This window comes from Buceros rhinoceros, unplaced genomic scaffold, assembly GCF_000710305.1.
Source record: "Buceros rhinoceros silvestris isolate BGI_N320 unplaced genomic scaffold, ASM71030v1 scaffold5131, whole genome shotgun sequence".
In the NCBI taxonomy this organism is placed as follows: Eukaryota; Metazoa; Chordata; class Aves; order Bucerotiformes; family Bucerotidae; genus Buceros; species Buceros rhinoceros.
The window spans coordinates 33114-52351 of NW_010392380.1; the positions used below are offsets into that span (position 1 = coordinate 33114).

Below are 19238 nucleotides of genomic sequence, written 5' to 3' on the forward strand. Positions count from 1 at the left end.
CTTCTGATAAAGCCCAGTTTTTCATGGCGGGTTTTCTTTAATGCTGTGTTTCATTGAAAAGAAGGAAAATTCTTACAATCCATATGCACAAACTTCAATTAAATTGAATTAAGCACTCAGCTCTTCAGAAAACTTTTTTCTCCCATAGGATCTCATTGCTACGAGACTGCGTTATCACCCAGACCTCAAGAGGGACTTACAAGCCAAAGCTGTACTCAGGGCCTTAAGACCTAAGTCTGTAATGAGATCTCCTCCAATGCAACTTCTTAAACATGATTTAACTTCTCAGAACATGATTCTTTATTGCCTCATAGAACCCACAAACTGAGAATACTAACAATATCGTGGTGATAATACATATGTAACCTACATGCTCTTGATAGATTTAACTTTGGTAGTAATTTCATATCTTGATGACTATGACAATAACCTACTTGTTGCACTTGTAAATATGGGGTGAAAAATTCCAGCTTTGCATACCATCTGCTTTATGTGTTTTTTAAAGGTGCAGTTACTGTCCCCGTTCACTGGTGAATTCAGCATCAGCAGCAGTTCACTCCCCAGCAAATTAGGGAGCCTAGCCTAAGGTACAGTGTCCATAAAAAGTATCCTTGCCCCTTCTGCCCATAGCAGACAGGATTATCACATGAGTTTTAAAGGCAAAGGCAGACACAGCAAGGAGCTGTGCTGGCTATTTTTACTTTCATCACTTTGTCCCTGAAGAGCAGAGCAGGGCAGAGCAGAGGCATTCTGCAGCCCTTTCTCAGAGATCTGAAGCAGACCTGCTCTGCAGCTGTTGGCCTACTTGTAAGTGCGTTTAAGTTCTGCAGTGCTTCCATGGATCTGTAGCTGTCTAGAAGTAAGGCACTTGAATTTACTTTTACCCCCTGGGATTGAATCAGAAAGTTGTCTGTTGGGATTAGTTTTACATTATTTTGTAAAGTCTGTGTGCAGGAAAATTTGGTGGTATGAAAGTCTGAGCTGTGTTCACACCGTTGCCTATAGATGGCAACAAGGAGTGTAAACAACTGCAGAGGTCCACTGTGTGTTTGGGAGCCAGAGCTCACTGGTGAGTGTTTTCAACTGTCCTTGTGATGCTGCAAACCTTTTCAAGTCTGCTCCTGCAGGAGACAGAAAAAGTCCAATGAATGTGAAGGCCCAAAAGGGAGATACTAAGTTTTAAATTTGTTTGTTTTAGGAATTGAAAACCAAGGATCTGACCTTCCACACTGCAGTTCGTGTCCTTGGAATATAGTGGTAATTGTGCTGAACATGAATGTGTCCCATGTAGCTCAAATAAGTTTCTAGTGTGTGTGGTTGCTGTATGTTACAAGGCATGAGCAAGATAGGTAGTGTTTACAGGACTTTGCCTTTCTGCAGGGATAATTTTTAGTTTTTGCTGTTGAAAGATTTCACCATTAGGACAGGCCAATGTGAGACTGAGAGGCTGGAGAGAATATTGGAACAGTTGGTTGGCACTGCTGTTATATTGCATAAGTGTCAGGAGGCTCCATTGATGGAAAGCAAATTCAAATTGTCTTGAAAAGAATTTCACAAGGAGATGATTTCAGCAGTTATTAGCAATCCATAACCACTCTCAGAACTATTGTCAGCCAAAAAAATCCACTGGAAGTCACCGCTTTTCAAGACAGAAACTACCCCTGAACACCAAATCTTGATTCAGTGTAACTTTAGTCTACCTGCAGAAGCATTTTAGAGTTAAAACCTGCAGAGGCAAAGAGGAAGCAAAACCAAAAAAGCCAAATGTTTCTAGATCCTTTGAAGCTCAAGTATCTTCAAATGCTTTTTGTTTATTGATTTCTGTTACTGTGATCTTTCTCTGTGAGATGCAGCATACTAGACAGCAGAAAGGAAAAGAACTTGTTGTCTGCTAGCCATATATTTTTTTTTTCCCTTGTGCTCCTGACAGCCTGTCTGACTGCCACGGCAGTTTACGTCTTATTGTAGCAATACGTCCTGGTTATCTGTGTTGTGTGCGAGGGCTTAGTGTTCCACTGCTTTTTGCTTAATAAATTAAAGACTGGGAAGGAGTAACACTGTAATACTTGACCATATAAGGGGGGTAACTCTTGTTTTAGTTCTGCTCCTTGCACAATATGCAGTCGAAGCCTTTTAAGGGAAGGTGGTGCAGAGTGAAGACATCCAGAAGCAGAACATCCATTTCACATTACAGTTGGTGCCAGTGATGTCATTGCTACTGCAGTGAATTTCTCATAGGCTGTTGGAGCTGCATAGTTAAAAAGGAGAGACGTACAGATGAGACTGAAGAAGACAGTTAAACCATTTAGTTCATGTCTCTTGCCTCTTGAGAAATAATGAAAGTGAAGAGGGAACTGGCTAGAGGTGAGCTGAAGTAGACTTCCAAAGTAGAGAAATAAAATAGCAAAGAGCTCTTCAGCATCAACAAGAAGAGACCTCAGAAAGAACAAGTGGAAACATCATGCAGTGAGAGTGGGATAGAGACTTAGTGACTAAAAATGGCAATGAACACTGTATCTAAATATTCAATAAAGTTTAAAAAAAAAATTTGCAAAAGAAATTTGACTGTTGGAGAATGGGATAACTAATGCGAATGATAGGATGGAAAAAAAACTGTGGCAGCATGATTGGAGTTCAATCCTGGGTGTTGTCTTAGTACTCCAAAAGAATGAACCCATGAAATTTCTAGTCTGGTTGTCAGGTACAGTAGAGTAAGTCTATCAGGGCAAAACCTGAACTACATGGTTAGAGAATAACAGAACTGTGATCTTTAATAAAGGGATGGAAAAACTGATTTAGTCAAATGTAAGTCAGTTGTTTTGATCTCAGAAGTGTTCAGAGTATTACAAAAATTTTGCAGTATCTCAGGCAGTAAAATATCAAATAAAGCATATTTGTATGCCAAGATTAGACTATGTGAAGACTGTTATTTTCAGCTAGAGAAATTATTTTCTTGACAATCAGGTGCAGATCCTTACTTAGGATATTTTTCATTCTTTGAGTAAAGAAAGACTACAGAACTGGGAAGAAAAATGTTTTTCTTAGTTTCAGTCAAACCATAGTCTTGTCTTTAAAATAAAATGTGTGTCAGGCCTTAAATTAAGTGAGGCTTTTATCAGCTGGAGATTAGATAACACAATCTACTTCAGTGGCTAAGTAGGGATTTAGAAGACCCAGTGGGAAACATTTTTCTTCTATAGCTGATAACTCTGAAAGAAACCATTACAGAGGTTTGATGTTTTGCAAAACGCTGCTGCCACACACTATCCTTCAGTGGTCCACGTGTCTGTCCCAAAATTCCTTCAATTCCTGTTTGTTAGAGCCCAAGAGTGCTTAGCCTTCTGCAGAATCAGTCTTGTTGCTCTCTAAATTACAGTGCCTTGTCTACCTCAGCACTGGCTCCACAGAGAGGAGAAGGATTGAAAAAAATGGTGTCCATGGAACACCAGTCTGTGTTTCGAAGCCTGCTCACCCAGGTGTCTGAACATCTTTCATGCAGCTGATACCTACAGATGGTGGAAGAGGAAAGAGACGCTAGCTGCTTATTTAGTGATTCTTTAATTAATATCTCTTTCTTCTTCCAAGTTAAGACTCCAGAATGAACACGATGCTGCAGTTTACCCTAGCCAACAATTCACCTACAATGCAAAACTCTAGCCAGTCATTTACAACAGTTCATGGGACCTGCCAAACAAAGCCCTTTCCCCCAGTGTTGTGACCTTTATCTTTGTGGTGAACAGGCATCATGACTTTGGCAGGATAATTTTGTTTGATTGACTGATCTATTCTCAGAAGTTATACAAGTTTCAGTGGGCGCTAGAAAGTCAGCTTGCTGCGGACCATTTGTTGTATCTGAATGATGTGTATTCATCAGGACTTCTTGTGGCGTTGTAGAGAAGAGGTCCCTCTGACTTTTGTTAATGTAAGTCAGGGAAATTCTGCTGAAGTCAGTGGTGTTTTGCTAGGGCAAGACCACAGTGACTGGGAGATACCGACAAGGACCACTTTGCTTTATTAGCCCATCTGTGAAAAATAGTCTGTGGCCTCCACTGGGTGGAAAACTGGAAGAAAAATATTACAAGGATATTCTGTTAAACCTTTTAAATAAAATATTATTTAAATAAAACAACTTTTTTTTTAATGGAAAGTTATCCTTTTAAACAGTGTAAGCAGGATATTTTTATTCTTATTGCAAAGGAAATAATTTGGGCTATCAAGAGTCCTGTACCTTCTGTTTTCCTAGTTAGGTGACATGCATATAACTGTGAAGTATAAGGAAGATCTGGGATATTCAGATGTGCAGCTGTACAGTAAATAGTTCAGTTGCCAGGCGCGGAACAGGTAAGTTTTCCACATTAGTCTGTTGAGGCTTTCAGGAGCAATTTTATTATTAGCTGGGTTTTTTTTTCTGACAGGAATTTTTCAAGAATTCTGATCTTCATTATGAAGATTATTACTATGTTCATTATTACTTTGTTATGAACTGGTCAGTGTATGCTTTGGTGAGACTTACTGTAGAGTTCAAGAATTGGCTTGACAGTTCTGTGTTGGTAATAAACTCTCCAATAATTCTGTTTTCTAGTGATGAAATAGCTCAAACTGCTTCTTGTGGTTGTTTTGTATGTGGTCTCCTTAAGTTTAAAAAAAAATGAGTGGTCATTATAGGTAGTGTGGGACTGGGTCTTCAAAATAAAAATGAGAGTGCAGTTGTATAGTAAGAGGGTAAATTCAACTGTATAACCTTACTATAATTTATATTCATATTTTAACTCACTTTATTATCTCCCCATTTAAAAACAGCTGACCCTGCTTTTTTTAAATTCACAAAATGTAGTTTTAAGTAATGTGTATAACTGCAAAAAGTATAGTCCACTCTTTTTTAGATTTTTTTTTTTTTTTTTTTTTTTTTTTTTTTTTTTTTTTCTTCTTAGTTTGTATTTCAGCATACTGGGAACATAAATACCCTTAGTTCTGATATGGGCAGAATAACTAAGGTGATTGCCCTTCAGTTTAGGTCCAAGTGTATCAGTCTAGCAAGAGCTAATTGGTGCTACCCATAAACAGAAGAAACTTCACTGTATAATCTTATGATAGAGTAAGCACTTATGCTGAAAGAAGGCAAGCAGGAATACTGTTTGAAATCAGTCCTGTTAAACGTCTGAGGTGACAAGAACCAGAATGTCCGTGGTTTGTTGTATTCCTTCTACATAGTTATACTCTTGGAACATATAAACACAGGTATACTAACTGTGTGGTTAGACATAAATAGAATGCCTTTACTTCAAATAGTCTAGGAAAATGAACCTATTCAGATAGCATATTTTTTATTTTGATTTGCTCTGGAAGTATATTCCATCCATCAAGTTGGGCCTTTTAACATCTAACACCATCACCCTGAGAACTCAGACCGAGGTACCGTTATTACTTAAGCACTGCTGCATCAGTATCTTGTTGATGATGCATTATAAATTTATATAGGAACAGAAAAAATTTACTTTCATGAGTGATAACTCTGCCAGATATAAACTCACTTTCTGCGGGAAGTAGAATCGTAGAATCATGGCATCACAGAATGCTTTGGGTTGGAAGGAACCTTCAAAGGTCTTCTAGTCCAGTGCCCCTGCAGGGAACAGGGACATCGTCAACTAGATCAGGTTTCTCAGAGCCCCACCCAACCTGAACTTGAATGTTTCCAGAGATGGGGCATCTACCACCTCTGTGGAGCAACTTGGGCCAGTGTTTCACCACCCTCATTATATGAAAAATTATTCCTTATGTCTAGCCTAAATCTCCTCTCCTTTAGTTTAAAACCATTACTCCTTGTCCTGTCATGAGAGGTCTTGCCAAAATGACTGTTTCCACCTTTTTTGTAGACCCCCAGGTGGTATCCTGTCTGACCAAGACATCTCATATAGACAACTGAATTGTATGGCAACCGCTTGACTTTTAATTTCTGACTCCCCAAGTTAATGGACTCCAAGTGTAAATGTACAGAAAGAAAATAAATTTAAAGACCTGTGTATATATAGACTTGTTTGAACTGTCCTGTGAAGGTACATTGCTAAAACTATCACAGATTGTGGTTAATGGATCTGTCATTTGTTATAGATAACACAAAAATCTTAATTGTGAGTCACCAGCAACTGTTCTTATAGAATTATAACTTCCAGAAATCCATCCTAAGCATTTATTTGCCTAGCAGAATAAAGTATTTTATTAGTACCTGTCAAGCTTGTCATAAAGCCATATGCTGCGTTAGGTAGTGCTGGAAATCTTTGGTAGTACATAGAAACTAATTTCCAAATTTTGGTCCACAAGGGATACTACCCTTTTGTCTCACCTGGCACTATTTAAAAAAAAAAAAAGTCTGGTTAATTGGTGTAGCAGTGGCTGAAAGCTCCGAATTTGTCATTTCATCTACAAGAATTCAGATTGGTGAATGTAAAGTAAAAAAAAATTCTGGTCAATAAAGATACTTATTTTTTTTTTTTACTTTCTCTGCACTGAAGTCACACCAGCCATATTTCTTGGTTAGAAAGATGTAGTTGTAGGAGTATTAAAAATCCCTCCCCCTTTTTGCATTTAATCTCTTTTCCCTGGCTTTGAAGATCTAGTAATTTCTCAGTTATGGAATAATAGTTTCCCTCCTCTAAGGGTATTTTCCAGTAGTTTGTGTTATTTGTTTGATCTGATGTGGCGCAATATTTCTCTGAGTCTGCAGAATTAAGAAATTTTTTGAACCTTCTTGTGGGAATGCCTCTCATGTTTCCTAGGGCGATCATTCAATTTAAGTATCTGTAGATTGCATAAAGGCACGTTCTGCATTTATTGAGACTTCCAGTGATGATTCTTTAGTTCAGTAAAATGACAAATAATTTGCAGTGTGCTTGTACTTATTTAATGCTGCTAAAGTCCTAAGGGTCAGGAACAAAACAACAACGACAACAACAAAACACCCACGTGGAACAATCTGTTATATCTCACTATAAACTTTGTATGTGTATGTTTATATGTATATTATGTCTGTTTGTTTGAAAGGCTTGGTTTAGAGAAAGCCCAATGACAACAGAATCAACATCTGTATTTTCAGTGCTATCCTAGTGCATAAAAATCTTTGAAAGCCATTGAAGCCCTTGGAAGTATTTAGTGCTGGTCAAAACAAGTGCATCCAGTGCTGTTTGCCCCCAGATTAAAGGAATATAGTAAAGTGAAAGGGAAAGGATTTTTTTCTCTAAAAACAGTACCAGGATATGGGAAAATTTCTGCAAGCAGAAGTATTCCTGCTATATTGTTAGGCTACCTCAAGAGGATTGGTTTTGCTCTTCCAGCATGTTAGCCATTGTTCTCTAGTTGATTGTTTTCTAGTTTTGGCAGTATGATCCCATTCTCAGCCTGCAGTTACTGTCACATAGACATTAAATTCTTTTATATGCTTGGTTTTTTGCAAAGCTGTTCAGCCAGAAACCTGTTCAGCTCTGCACTGCATAACCTGCCATATGCAGCAGTGTTTCTAATGGCCAATAATATAGCTAGCACTGTATAAACACAAGGAGGTACACACTTGTCTCTACCTAAACTAGAGACGTGTCTCTAAACTAGAGACATGAAAAATGAGTTTAGGATTTAAGATTTTGATAATATTTTTTTTCTCTAGCTTTAGCTCCTTTCAAATAAATTCCAGTAATTCTGACTCTATCTTATTTTAAAAACACTCTTTTTAGATGTAATATATAATTACAAAAATAAACACGTCGACTGAATAGGAGGAGTCTTAGATAGCAATGGATATTTATTACATTAGGAGAAAAATGGAGACTGAAGGTCCTTTTTAGTCAATCAGGTTGCTTGACTGTGTATCGTCTTACTTTTCGTATTAAAAACCAGTTGGCTCTGAAAATCCTAGGCACCCAATGAAAACAAGCAACTCTAATTAAAACCAAGAGGAATAGTATTATTCATTTTGCATAAATCCCAGCTTGGTAGTGTGTTTCTTACAGGATTTATCTTCTTTCTTGTTTTTTAGTCTAGGAAACCATTTTTGCGTTACAGTTTGTAACAGGAATAATTATCAGTTAAAAACCTGGGGAGGGAAAGCATGTCCAGCTTGTACAGTGGTTTATTTTGGTTCTTGAAAATACTGCAGATCAGCCAGCTAATGGGAGTATCTTGTATAGGTGCATCAAATGAGACAAGGGAATTAAGTTTTAACTGAGGCTGAGACTGAGAAAGGTTTTTTAGAGGAGATGTTGCATCTTGGGAACATTCCTGTATTGTCTTGGCTTTGAACACGTGAACAGAAGTAAAAGTGTCTTTGAAGCCACCTCTGTTCTGTGAAGGAAGGTACTTCAACATGATGCTTTAACTTCCATTAAAATATTACCGTAACAAAACTGCGTATCTCTGAATATACCTGTTTCTTACTCAGTTACAAGAGTTATACTCGTAAAGCATACCGAGCTGAGGACCTACATTTTCCAAAATGCCACACTTACTGTATAAACATACCTGGGTTCTGGCTGAGGCCAGGTTATGAGACAAGGATTGGTTTTGAATGGTGCTGTTGATATGTCCTATTTTGGAGGTTTAGGTTTTTTTTTTTGACTTCTAGCCCAGCTGTCAGGAGATGTAGCAAGACTTAGAGTATGGCCTTATCTCAGGCCATCTGTGTAAAAAGCAATGTCTTAATTATGTGATGTTTTATTGTGTCTTTTCCAGAGTAGCAAAAGTAATGAAGATTCCTGTGTATGAGACACCAGCAGGATGGAGATATTTTTCCAGTCTTATGGACTCTGGACGTTGCTCGCTTTGTGGAGAGGAAAGCTTTGGCACTGGTAAGCAATACATAATCAAAACTTTCCACAGATTTTTAATAGCACCTTAGAATTTTTCTAGGTGCCTTGAGTCAAAGGCAAAAGAATCAGCAAATTAACTCTATCTTGTGCTGGAACAGAGAACTGGCAGTTGTTCACATCTTGAGTGTCTTCTTGGAACTCTGGTGTCCAGTATCTTGAGGTATGGAAAATGTGGAAGATCGACATTCAGAAGCCATAGGTGAACTTATGACTGCCCAGACAGCTTTTGGACATGCCTCTCTTCTAACTAAAACGTAATGCAGTAAGGTCTTATGGGTTCCACTGTAATAGTTTTTTCAGACTTCATTTGGAGGGATTTTGCCTGTATGGAAAAACCATGTAGTTATCTTAATGTGATACAGTGCACAAAGTGTGAGGACTGAGATATCTAATGGTATGCCTAATCAAACCTGTTACAGGCATCCGTTTTTGGTACATCACAATTCCCCAAACTCAGATAAAATCATCGTTAGATGAAATTCAGTTACGTGTTAGCATCTGTGTTTTCCCTAGGTATTTCTCCCTTATCTGTCCCAAGAACTAGTCAAACAGTAGAATGCAGAATGAAAGACAGATTTAAGACTTCATGAATTCAGTACTGACAGGGAGCATTAGAGCAAAGAATTAAAATATGTGGTCTGTAAATCTACACAGATGCGGTTTTGATTTATGAAAAAAAACTGAGTAAAATTTATAGTGTTTCTTTTTTTCTTTCCTGGATTCTGGCACAGAAATTCTCTCTTCTTTTTATTTATTAGTAGGGTTATGTTACAAGTGTTTTTGAATGACCACATATAGGAATAACTTAAGTATTTTGATGTGAGTTCCATGGACTTCTTTATTTTGGTATTTAATTCATTGGCTACAGCTTTTCACAGAAAATAATCATGCAGTAAAACTTGGTTAAAAATTAAATTTTGCTTTGATTGAGTTAGTCTAGCATTAAATTTGTTGGTTAAGGTCAATTAGAGCAGAATGCTACTTTTTAAAAAATGAGGGTGCCTTTAAAGCCATAGACATGCAGCTTTATGCCTGTCATTAACTGTCCAAATATCTGGACTATGGTGGAAGAACCAAAAATGTGTTAGATTTCTTTGGGTGTCTGTCTGTAAAAAATAAGGGAATTTAAATTAATAATGAATGTTTGTTTTCTTTCTGTTGTGAATAGGAACCTGTGTTCCATCATTAGCAACTTGGTTGCCTTGGCTTAATTGCTGTGACTGGAACAGATTTTTATTGCTTTGAGTGTATCTTTTGAATTGATATTTTCTAAGAGTGTTCTGTAAGGTCATTGAGTGAGTTCTAACTTGGAGAGACGTGTAGGAAGGTCTTGTACCTTTCAGAAGGTACTGCCATTTTTTTGTGGTGTGTTGGTAGACTGCATCTCCCGTAAGAGATCTGGACTGGGGAGTTTTCAACTCTCGCTGCTTTTCAATGCTTGTTCTCTAGGCCGGTTCTGTCTCCCTTCCCTCAAAATATTGAAATTCTTCCTTCTCATCCAAACCCAAATATTTCCATGAAGCTTGGGTGGGTCTTGAGACATCAGCAGGACCTCATTAGCACCCAAACTATTTGCAAAAAACCTTCTGTCTTCATCATCATGCTGAAGAAAGGGAAGTGTGGGTTATGTCTGGAAGGAGCTTGTAGGAGTTTGATGGTGAGTTTCCACAGGCTGAAGTACATCTGAGTGCCTTAGCCCACAAAGTGCAGTTTTATCTGTAGAAGTATGTAAAGCAAGCAAGACCTTGGCCTCTATGTTCCATATGCCATGACAAACCACTGCCTCAGGCCTGGTTCTGCTTGGAAAGTAAGTCTTCTAGGCCATCTTCACCTGGTGATGTTGAGTACAATTCTTGCAGATACTTTCTGTCTCAGCAAGAAGGGAGGAATCTTTGGTTGCTTAGTAGAAGTCTTGTCTCCTTTGAGAAAACTTGTCATGGAAATTTTATGGTACAGATGCAAGAAAAGCCAAACATAGAATTTCCCTGGCACATTGAAAAGACATGCTCAGGTCTTGCTAAGCAGGTCCCAAGCACTGGTGGACTTTAGCCCTGAAGGTCAGTTATATAGAATTCAAGAGAAGTGGTTTCAGAGCTTGATATACCAAAACACTGAGGGCATTGTGATTGTGTTGGCCTAACATACCACTGTAAGTGTCAGATGATTGTTGAAGTTGGGAAAGAGGGACCACTGTCTCATAGAGTTTAGGAAAGCGCCTCTGGAGTTTTTCAGTTCTTCTAGGTGGGCAAGATAATTCCTCTAACTTCTCTCTGTTCTTACAGTTCCCTTTTTTCATTTGCTTCTATCCCTCTGTAGGAGAGCAATCCCATTTTGTGCTATGGCCTCTCTTCAATTTTTCAGCTCTTATCTCCTGACCTGGGACCAGTCTCTGCATTCCTAGCACTCTGTATTCCTATCTTAGTCTGGTCCTTCTGCCCTATCATTAATTCTTCAGATTCCTGATAAATTCTGTCTCTTGTGAATTCTAAGGGTGCTTGAACGACATACTGCTGGCCAGAATGGAGAGCTGCTCTACAGCCATATTCAATCTGTTCATCCTGGCACATTCGAGTCAAATGAGCTTTGTTGTATCTGCAGCACTTCAGTGCAGAAAGGCCACTGACTTCCCATTTAAGCCACTGCCGTCTAAAGGCTAATTTGAACCCTCAAGGTTCACCCCATGGGCATCCAGACAACTTGGACACTGGGTTTAAATTCCTCAGTGCATGTGTAGTTGCTGTGTAAATGAATCGTGACAGTGCCTGCAGGGCAATTATGCAATGACTATGATGACTAAAGTTTGTTTTCCTCTCTGTCTCAGTTTCCTTATCATCTTTCAGTTCAATGCAGCTGTCTGAAAATACCTTATATACCAGGAGGTTTGTATGTAAAACACAGTCCAGTCCATAGATGACCAATACTTTAGTGATGCAAGCTGTTTTTAGCAATGAATATATACCTTATTGCTTATCCTTTAGTAGTGCCCTAAGCTGCATGACCCTTACAGGTTTCTGCCAATATCGGGCATTTGAATCAATTTTACAGCTTTCCCCTCAATCATGGCTGTTTAGGGAACTGAAACTTAGCACTTCTTTAGCTTTCAGCATGGAATATTTGAAGAAATGTACCAAATAGCTGTTCAGAGTGGGAAACTTGCTATTCTGTGCAAGAGAAAGGGGTTTTACAGATCCACATTCTATGGTCAAAATAACTGAACAGTACTGGAGACCAATTGCTTGTCTACCCAGGTAATCCAGCGCAGCTGGAACTTCCAAATAATACAGAGCCCTGCTTATTTAACAGAAGGGATTTTGCTCTGGCAAATAAATAAAAGCAAGTTTTCTGCTATAAAAGGACAAAAGATTTGGAAAACATCCCATAGGGCTGTGTTTCCCAGACTTCCCAGCTGATCTTGGAGTTCAACCAGTGCTTTAAAAACTTCTTCCATTTTTGTAGCAGTGTGGGGAGCTTGTCAGATGAGGTTAGTAGCTTTATGGTTCTATGACTAATACCCAAGACACATTTCAGAGAAGGGCGTCTGCAGCAGCAATTAGTTTCTAAATTTCATCAACTATTAATCAGGATTAAGAGAGCTGTGTGGCTGATTTATCTTTCTGCAGTTTAAGACACTTCAGTAATTGGTACATCTTTCATAAATTTGTATGTTTAATCTGTGATTTTCCAAATGCTGTTGTCATCAGCTGCCTTCTCCTATATTATGTAGAAGAAGAACCAGTGGAGAATATACAACTGTGCTGCTGCTGAAATGAATGAAAGCCTTAGAAGAGATGTTTGGTGGTATCTGTTACACAAATCTAAAATAATCTTGTTAACTTAATTAAAGGAACAGATCAGAATGCTCCTAAATCTTCATTTACCTAAAATATCGACAAGCTTCAGGTTGCTGGATGATAAATTGGTAAGACTTAGAGAGTGTGCAAACAAATTGATACAGTGTGAGTTTGAATACTTGCTTTAGTCAGATTTTTGTTTAAAAATCACATTTACAGAATGCGTTTCTATTTTCTTCCTGCATATGAACCTCAGGGCCCACTGTCTCTATCAGAATTGGAAATCTCAGATTCAGAATAAGTTAGACATGTAAAAGGCAGCCTGCATGCCCAACAGCTTTCCAATATCAGAAAAATTGTAATATGAACATTTTTGCATGATCTTACTTTGTTTCTCAGGCTACTGTCTCTCGAGACTTTACTTAGTTAAAGACTGTTTAAGCTGAGTACTTCCTTGTGAATGGGAACATGCTCTGAGAGTTTTTCCCAGATTGTTTACTCTGAGACCAGCCATAGCAATTGACTCTTGCAGAAGTAAAAATTAACTTTTGCTACTGTTATATGGAGAAATTTATGACAAATTAGCTTAAAATGTGTGGTTGAAGTAGTTTCAGATATTCTGATTTCCCTTACTGATGGCAAATCAAATATAATGGGATAAACAGAAAAATATTTACTGACTCTTCTGTTCCGTTGTGTCTCTCTGTTTCACTCTGTTAAACAGAGCACAGAATTTATTAATGCCTTGGATATTTCAGTTAAAAGTATCACTAAGAATTATCCTGAGTTTGCTGAGAGCCCTCAGCACGCCAGGAGAACTATTAGTATTGCAATCACAGGAATACATAGTTGCAAGGCGCCTTCTACTTGATCCCTTTGCACTCAGAGGGCAGCTCTGCCTCTGCAGAGCCAGAGGTATTGGATCTGTAAAGCAAAGACGACTGTTGTTAGCTGAACTGAGGCAGCAGACTGAGCTCCCTCCCTAGGGTTTCTACCATGCCAGCTGGGCAGTTGGCATAAAAGAAAGAGAGAGGGAGCAAAGACACCTAAAGGCAATGGTACAGTAGGTGAAACACAGAGTTGGCTAAAAGAGTTGAAGTAATAGATTTTAATTTCCTAAAAGAAGGAAGGGCAGTAAATAGAACAACATGTGCATATAGTAACCCAGCTGATGAATATGTTGCTGAAATAGAAGAGGGGGAGTAAAGAAGTTCTGAGAAATCCCAGTTGTCAATTTTTCTCCTGTTAGGAATAATGAACTGAGTCACTTCTGGGGCATGCAGGATTATTGTGCCTGTGCTCACATCAGGTTAGCTTTTTAGATTGGTAATACTTGGTTCTGGAACAGTTGCATTGTTTCCGGCTTCTCTGTCCATGCTTGTGCCTCTGGATTTCTTTCTTCCAATGCTTCCTCTTTCTAGAGAAGCAACAATCTCTGTGTCCTCCTGAAGGACACACAAGGACACAGCACATGCTAAAGTTGTTAAGTGGATCAGAAGAATGATACGTGTGTACACACATCCCTCTTCATAGGGATTTATGAGCTTATGCCATGCCAGGACAAGGCTCAGAGCACAACAGAGAGCTTTAAAAAAATTCTGTCCATGTTTCACTGGACTGTTTTGGTTCAATGAAACATACTTAAAGCATTTGTTAAATCAAAACTTGTCTCTTATGTTCAGTTCAGACCATTGCACAGACATCATGATGTGTAGACCATTTTGCTGTGCTTTTCACTGTAGGATTTGTTGGCCCGCAGTCCGGAGAGTGTTACACAACAGGAGAATAAATGATTTTTTACCTTGGAACAAATTGCTAAGGTGTTTAGCTCTGTACCACGTCTCCACTTCTTGCTGGTGTCTGTTGAGTCACTTAAGCCATTCAAGTTGCTGGTAATACCAGCTAAAGAAATGATTTTTAGGTGAAATCGAATTTTTTGGTCCTAAGGATGAGTGGCTGAACGGAGAGTCAAGCAGGTTAAGAAGGAAAGGAACAGACATGGTGGGTGGAGCCTGCTGTAACCAGGATCCTGCCTAGCCCTCTGGGGTTTTCCCACCCTGCCCATGGCCCAGGACCTTATGTCAGGCCTTGGAGCCATCAGCGCCTGCCCCAGGGATGCTGCAGCAGGACCAATCTCCAGCTGCCTGGCCATGGGCCCCAGAAGCCAGGCCTACCCATGGTCCCACATCCTGGCTTGGCCTCAGCCTGTGCCCAGGGAGGTGCCTGATGTCCGGGGTCAGGACTGCCCTGGTACATCCCAGCTGCCCCGCTCCTGGCTGGGTTGGTTGGAAGGACTCTGGCTGCTGTGCCCTGCCCTGCTAACCTGGGGGAGTTCTCAGTGCTCCCAATCCCCAGGGAGCGCCCCCAGCATCTGTGCTGAATTGATGACTTTTCCTGCTGCCACTGGAGGAATAATGGATGCTGGTGGGAAGGGACAGCTCTAATCTAGGTCTCTCTTTTGGTGGCAGTGACAGAAACCTGCACCATTATCTGGGAACTTACTCTCTGGGAACATATTCTTGGCTATAAGAACATTGATCATGGCCATGCTGTTTGCTTTGCCTACAAGTAAGCTGACTTTATTGTCTGTAGGCCATATTGCTGGTGTTTCTGTGGAAGGCATCCTGCTACTGATCTAAACTAATTTCAGTGTGTTACTGAAATGATGCAGTAGAAAAGGTGAGGACCTGATTGTCCAAAGGACTGACTTGCTGTTGAGGGGCATTTGTTTTCCTTTCTTAGCAGAAGCTGTTTGCAAAGCAATGAAAGCTCATAAACAGCCCTGCTCTTTCTCCTCTGTTTAGTTGGCCTTCCATGCTTTCACAGCACCCATGACTCTGGAGCAGGGAACAGGCTGAGCTGTCTCTTTTCCTACAGCAGCATCTTGAGGACCAGCCCATAGCTGCTGTAGTAGGAGACTGCCCTCATAGCAGAAAGCTCACGGATTACAGATTAAGGCAGATAAAAAGTGACAGAAAAGAAGTATTCATACTAAAATGACATCTACTTTGCAAATGCAATGGAATGTTATCATCGGTCTCAGCTCTTAAATCCATCTACAGTAGTCACTGTCCTTGTTTGCTGCAATTCGTAATTCATAGACACAACCATAATCTTCATGGAAGTATTTTTCCTCTTCAGTGATCATTCCTTTAAAACTCTGGTATTGTCCTGAAATAGTCATTTGCCTGTAGTTAACTCTGTGGTAGTTTACTGGCTTAATGTTAGATTCAGGGTCTTGGAGGTCTACATCCCCACGGTTGAATGCAAATAATGGCTCTCGGCATGTCTTGCATATCTTGCTGTTTTCCTTATATGACTTTAATTTTCTGTGGACGCGTTTTTGCAGGATTAACAGCTTCAGTGCATCAATTTAGATTATGTCTTCTGCCAGTAGCAAAACACAGGTGTTTTGACAGATGACTGTGTAGACTTTGAAGGCTGTTATGTAAAACCACACCACTGCAAAGCACTTTTGCTTTCACAGAATTTTTGAGTTTGAGGAAGGAGGATATTTCATAAAACAGGTTTTCAACATAGGAATTTTTAGATTCCTCTCTGCAGGATTTAGCTAAGTATCTTCTAAGGGCACAAGTAGTCCAACTGTTTGCCTCCCTGATGGGTAGGTGATTAATGGAGGAAACAAAACTCATGAATTGTTGCACTTGGCTTGAACTCAGGGTTTCAAGAATATGTGACTAGACAGAAAATGGTAAGGTTGCAGCTAACAAACTTCAGCCAAACCGAGTGCTACTGTGCCAGAGCAATGGCCACATGTTTGATGTCTCTTCAAGTTTCTTGAGTCAATTAGCTTATGCAGCTGTCATCAGTATCTGCCGAGTGTCTGATGTCTTAGATCTTACTTTGTGTTAATTCTCAAGCATGTTTCCTTGTGATTTTTTTGGCAATCTGGGTTAAATTCATATTGCCACAAAAGCTTGTTCTAAATTATCCAAAAGGAGAGAACACTTGTTGAGATGACTAAGAACCTTCGCATGAAACAGTCTTTTTAAAGAAAATACTGATTTTATTGAAACTTTTGGCTGATTGATATATTCTAGTTTTAACAGGCAGACATTAGGTTCATACAAATAATTCTGGTTAAAATACATTATACGTCTATTGCAAAGCAACCTATTACTGCAAGTTGGCATTTTGGCTCCGGATATTTGAAGTGCAAGATCAAGTCTGTGCTTTTTTAAATTCAGAGGGTAGACTTGAACTTGTGCCTCCCATATCTGAGTGCATGAGCTAAAGCCTGTGGAGTATTCCAAAACTGTTGTTAGTCTCCATTGTTGGATCAATTTCTCACTTCATAAGTATAAAGCTAGAAAGGGATTTAGATCTGAGCATCCAGACATCTTTACTACTGAGAAGTATGGAGAAATACAGAAAAGGGAGGAAGTGCTGTTCTCTGGTTTGGGTTTTTTTTTCCAGAAACATTTTTTTAATTTAATCTTAGGACTATGGACTTTGTCATATAGAAATAAATCCCATTTTAAACATTAATTCTGGTTGTTCATCTTGAAGATACCTGGTTTGCCGAGCTTAGTACTCTTGATTACTGTTATGCGATTTGTAAGTTAAATGAGACATTTGCCCAGCCTCTGTATCTTGTTTTCTGATTTGCAGTGATACCAAATAATGTACTTCACATATGTTTCTTTAGGGTCCGATCACCTTCGAGAGAAAGATGGACTATGGGCTGTGCTAGTTTGGCTTTCAATCCTAGCAGTTCGAAAGCAGAGCGTGGAGGAGATTGTCAGGGATCACTGGACAAAATTTGGCCGGCACTACTACTGCAGGTGAGAAAAATGAGGAAAAGGCACGGCCATGCTACAACCATGGCTTGTTTAGCTGTGCCTCGCTGCATTTAGATATGCATTTGCTGTGTCTGTATGCAGGTTTTTTTCTGATAAGTGGCAGCAGAAGTTATTTACTTATTGAAGGAGCAGTGTATATATGTCTTTTCTAGTATATGAGTAATTGCATTTTCTGATATCAAATGGGAGAAAGATTTGAATTATTTACCTGTGGAATCTGTAGGCATAGCTCATTACATGGAATTTAAAAAAAATAGAAGTCCTTGAACGATTTACTCGCGTTTATTTCTGTATGTGCTTCTGTGTGACGGTGTTTTACTGAGAACTGCAACTATGCCTGCTTTTAATGCAGAAGAACTCCTCCAAATATCTGAGCATTTACTCATTTTTATTAAGGTCTCAAAAGGGTGAATTCTAACTGTTGTTTTCATCTGAGCTTCTGCCTCTCTCTTTCTCTTAGAACAGACTTAGCCAGAGTTCACATATCCATCAGGTCTTTTGCACACAGCTCCAACTTTTCTCAAAACTTGTAGCAAAGTTTTCTCTATTGATCACTTGGCTGTTGAGCACTGCACTGATTGTGTCCTTAATCTTAGAAAGCTGCCATGTATCGGTGATGTTTTCTATGCTACCTTAGAAACAGTGCATTTTCTGGATGATTTCTGTTGATTCAGTCAGGTGGCAGGTGTAGATCTGCACACACATAATGGTTAGACTGCGCAAGACTGGCATGTGTGTGCTGGTGCCATTTACAGTCAGCACTTCAGTGTTCCACCTCTGGTTTTTGGAGTAAGCACTAAATTGCTAATTGTGAGTATGTCAAGTTTTGTGAAAGCAGAACTGTTTTTTCAGCTGTAGGCAACTTCTTCATTCTACTTTATTTATGTGTGTGCAAGGTTTGATTATGAAGCACTGGAACCCAGAACAGCGTATTTCATAATGAGAGACCTGGAAGCTTTGATCACTGACAAATCGTTCAGCCATCAGCAGTTTGCTGTGGGTAACAATATCTACAGCGTGGAAAGAACTGACAGCTTTGAGTACATAGATCCTGTGGATGGCACTGTGACCAAAAGACAGGTATGGCTGTAGTGATGGAGTACCAAAGTTTTGCAGCTGTCATATTGTCTCTGTTTCCAACATTCATCTGGCAAGCCTCTCCATTTGTTTATAGGATGGTGTTTTCTTTGCCCTGATAGATACCTCATTTCCTATTTAAGATTAGCTTGGTCTAGATAAGATAATCCCCCTCTGGTTTAGATTGCACTTATTGTGCATAACTGGAGGCAGTAGTGTCACAGAGAATGTAGGAGGGGATGCAGTCCCTATTTGCAGCAGTGTGTGTATAGGAATGCTTCCCTCTCCTGAACCATGCAAAGTCTCCTGTAGAAAGACAGTCTCCCCTTTTTCTGTTTTCTATCTGAAATCTTCACTTGCTGTACATTATTAAAAAATTAAAATGTTCTTGCTTTTGGTGACTCACAGAATTTGCATAATTAAGGCTCAATACCTGTTGTAGCCGATAGCATACAGATGAGTTCAGTGGATTGTACTGTATGTGGGCACATTTGACTTCTGTAGCCCACATGACTGGTTCTGTGTTCCTTCTGGGCTATATCCATAATGAGATTCCTTATCTGTCAAGAACTGCGGCTCAAACTGAGCCTTCAGTCTTTTGAAATTCATGTTGTGCTCAAAACTAACCGTGTACATTTTGCCAGGTGAAGATGTGTATATTAAAACATCTTGAATGTAAGCTATGACTCATATTT

General features: G+C 39.3%; 1 protein-coding gene across 1 annotated transcript in view; it reads left to right on the forward strand.

Moving 5' to 3' along the window:
* Positions 1-18546, forward strand: part of LOC104488190 (phosphoglucomutase-like protein 5) — a gene marked incomplete at its 3' end in the record, with an annotated part of 51536 nt that extends 32990 nt beyond the window's left edge. Inside the window, exons 7-9 of the mRNA XM_010144440.1 lie at positions 8716-8831; positions 17313-17448; positions 18363-18546. Coding sequence (XP_010142742.1) covers positions 8716-8831; positions 17313-17448; positions 18363-18546 — 436 coding nt within the window. The remainder of the gene's footprint in view (positions 1-8715; positions 8832-17312; positions 17449-18362) is intronic.
* Positions 18547-19238: the final 692 nt, after the last annotated feature.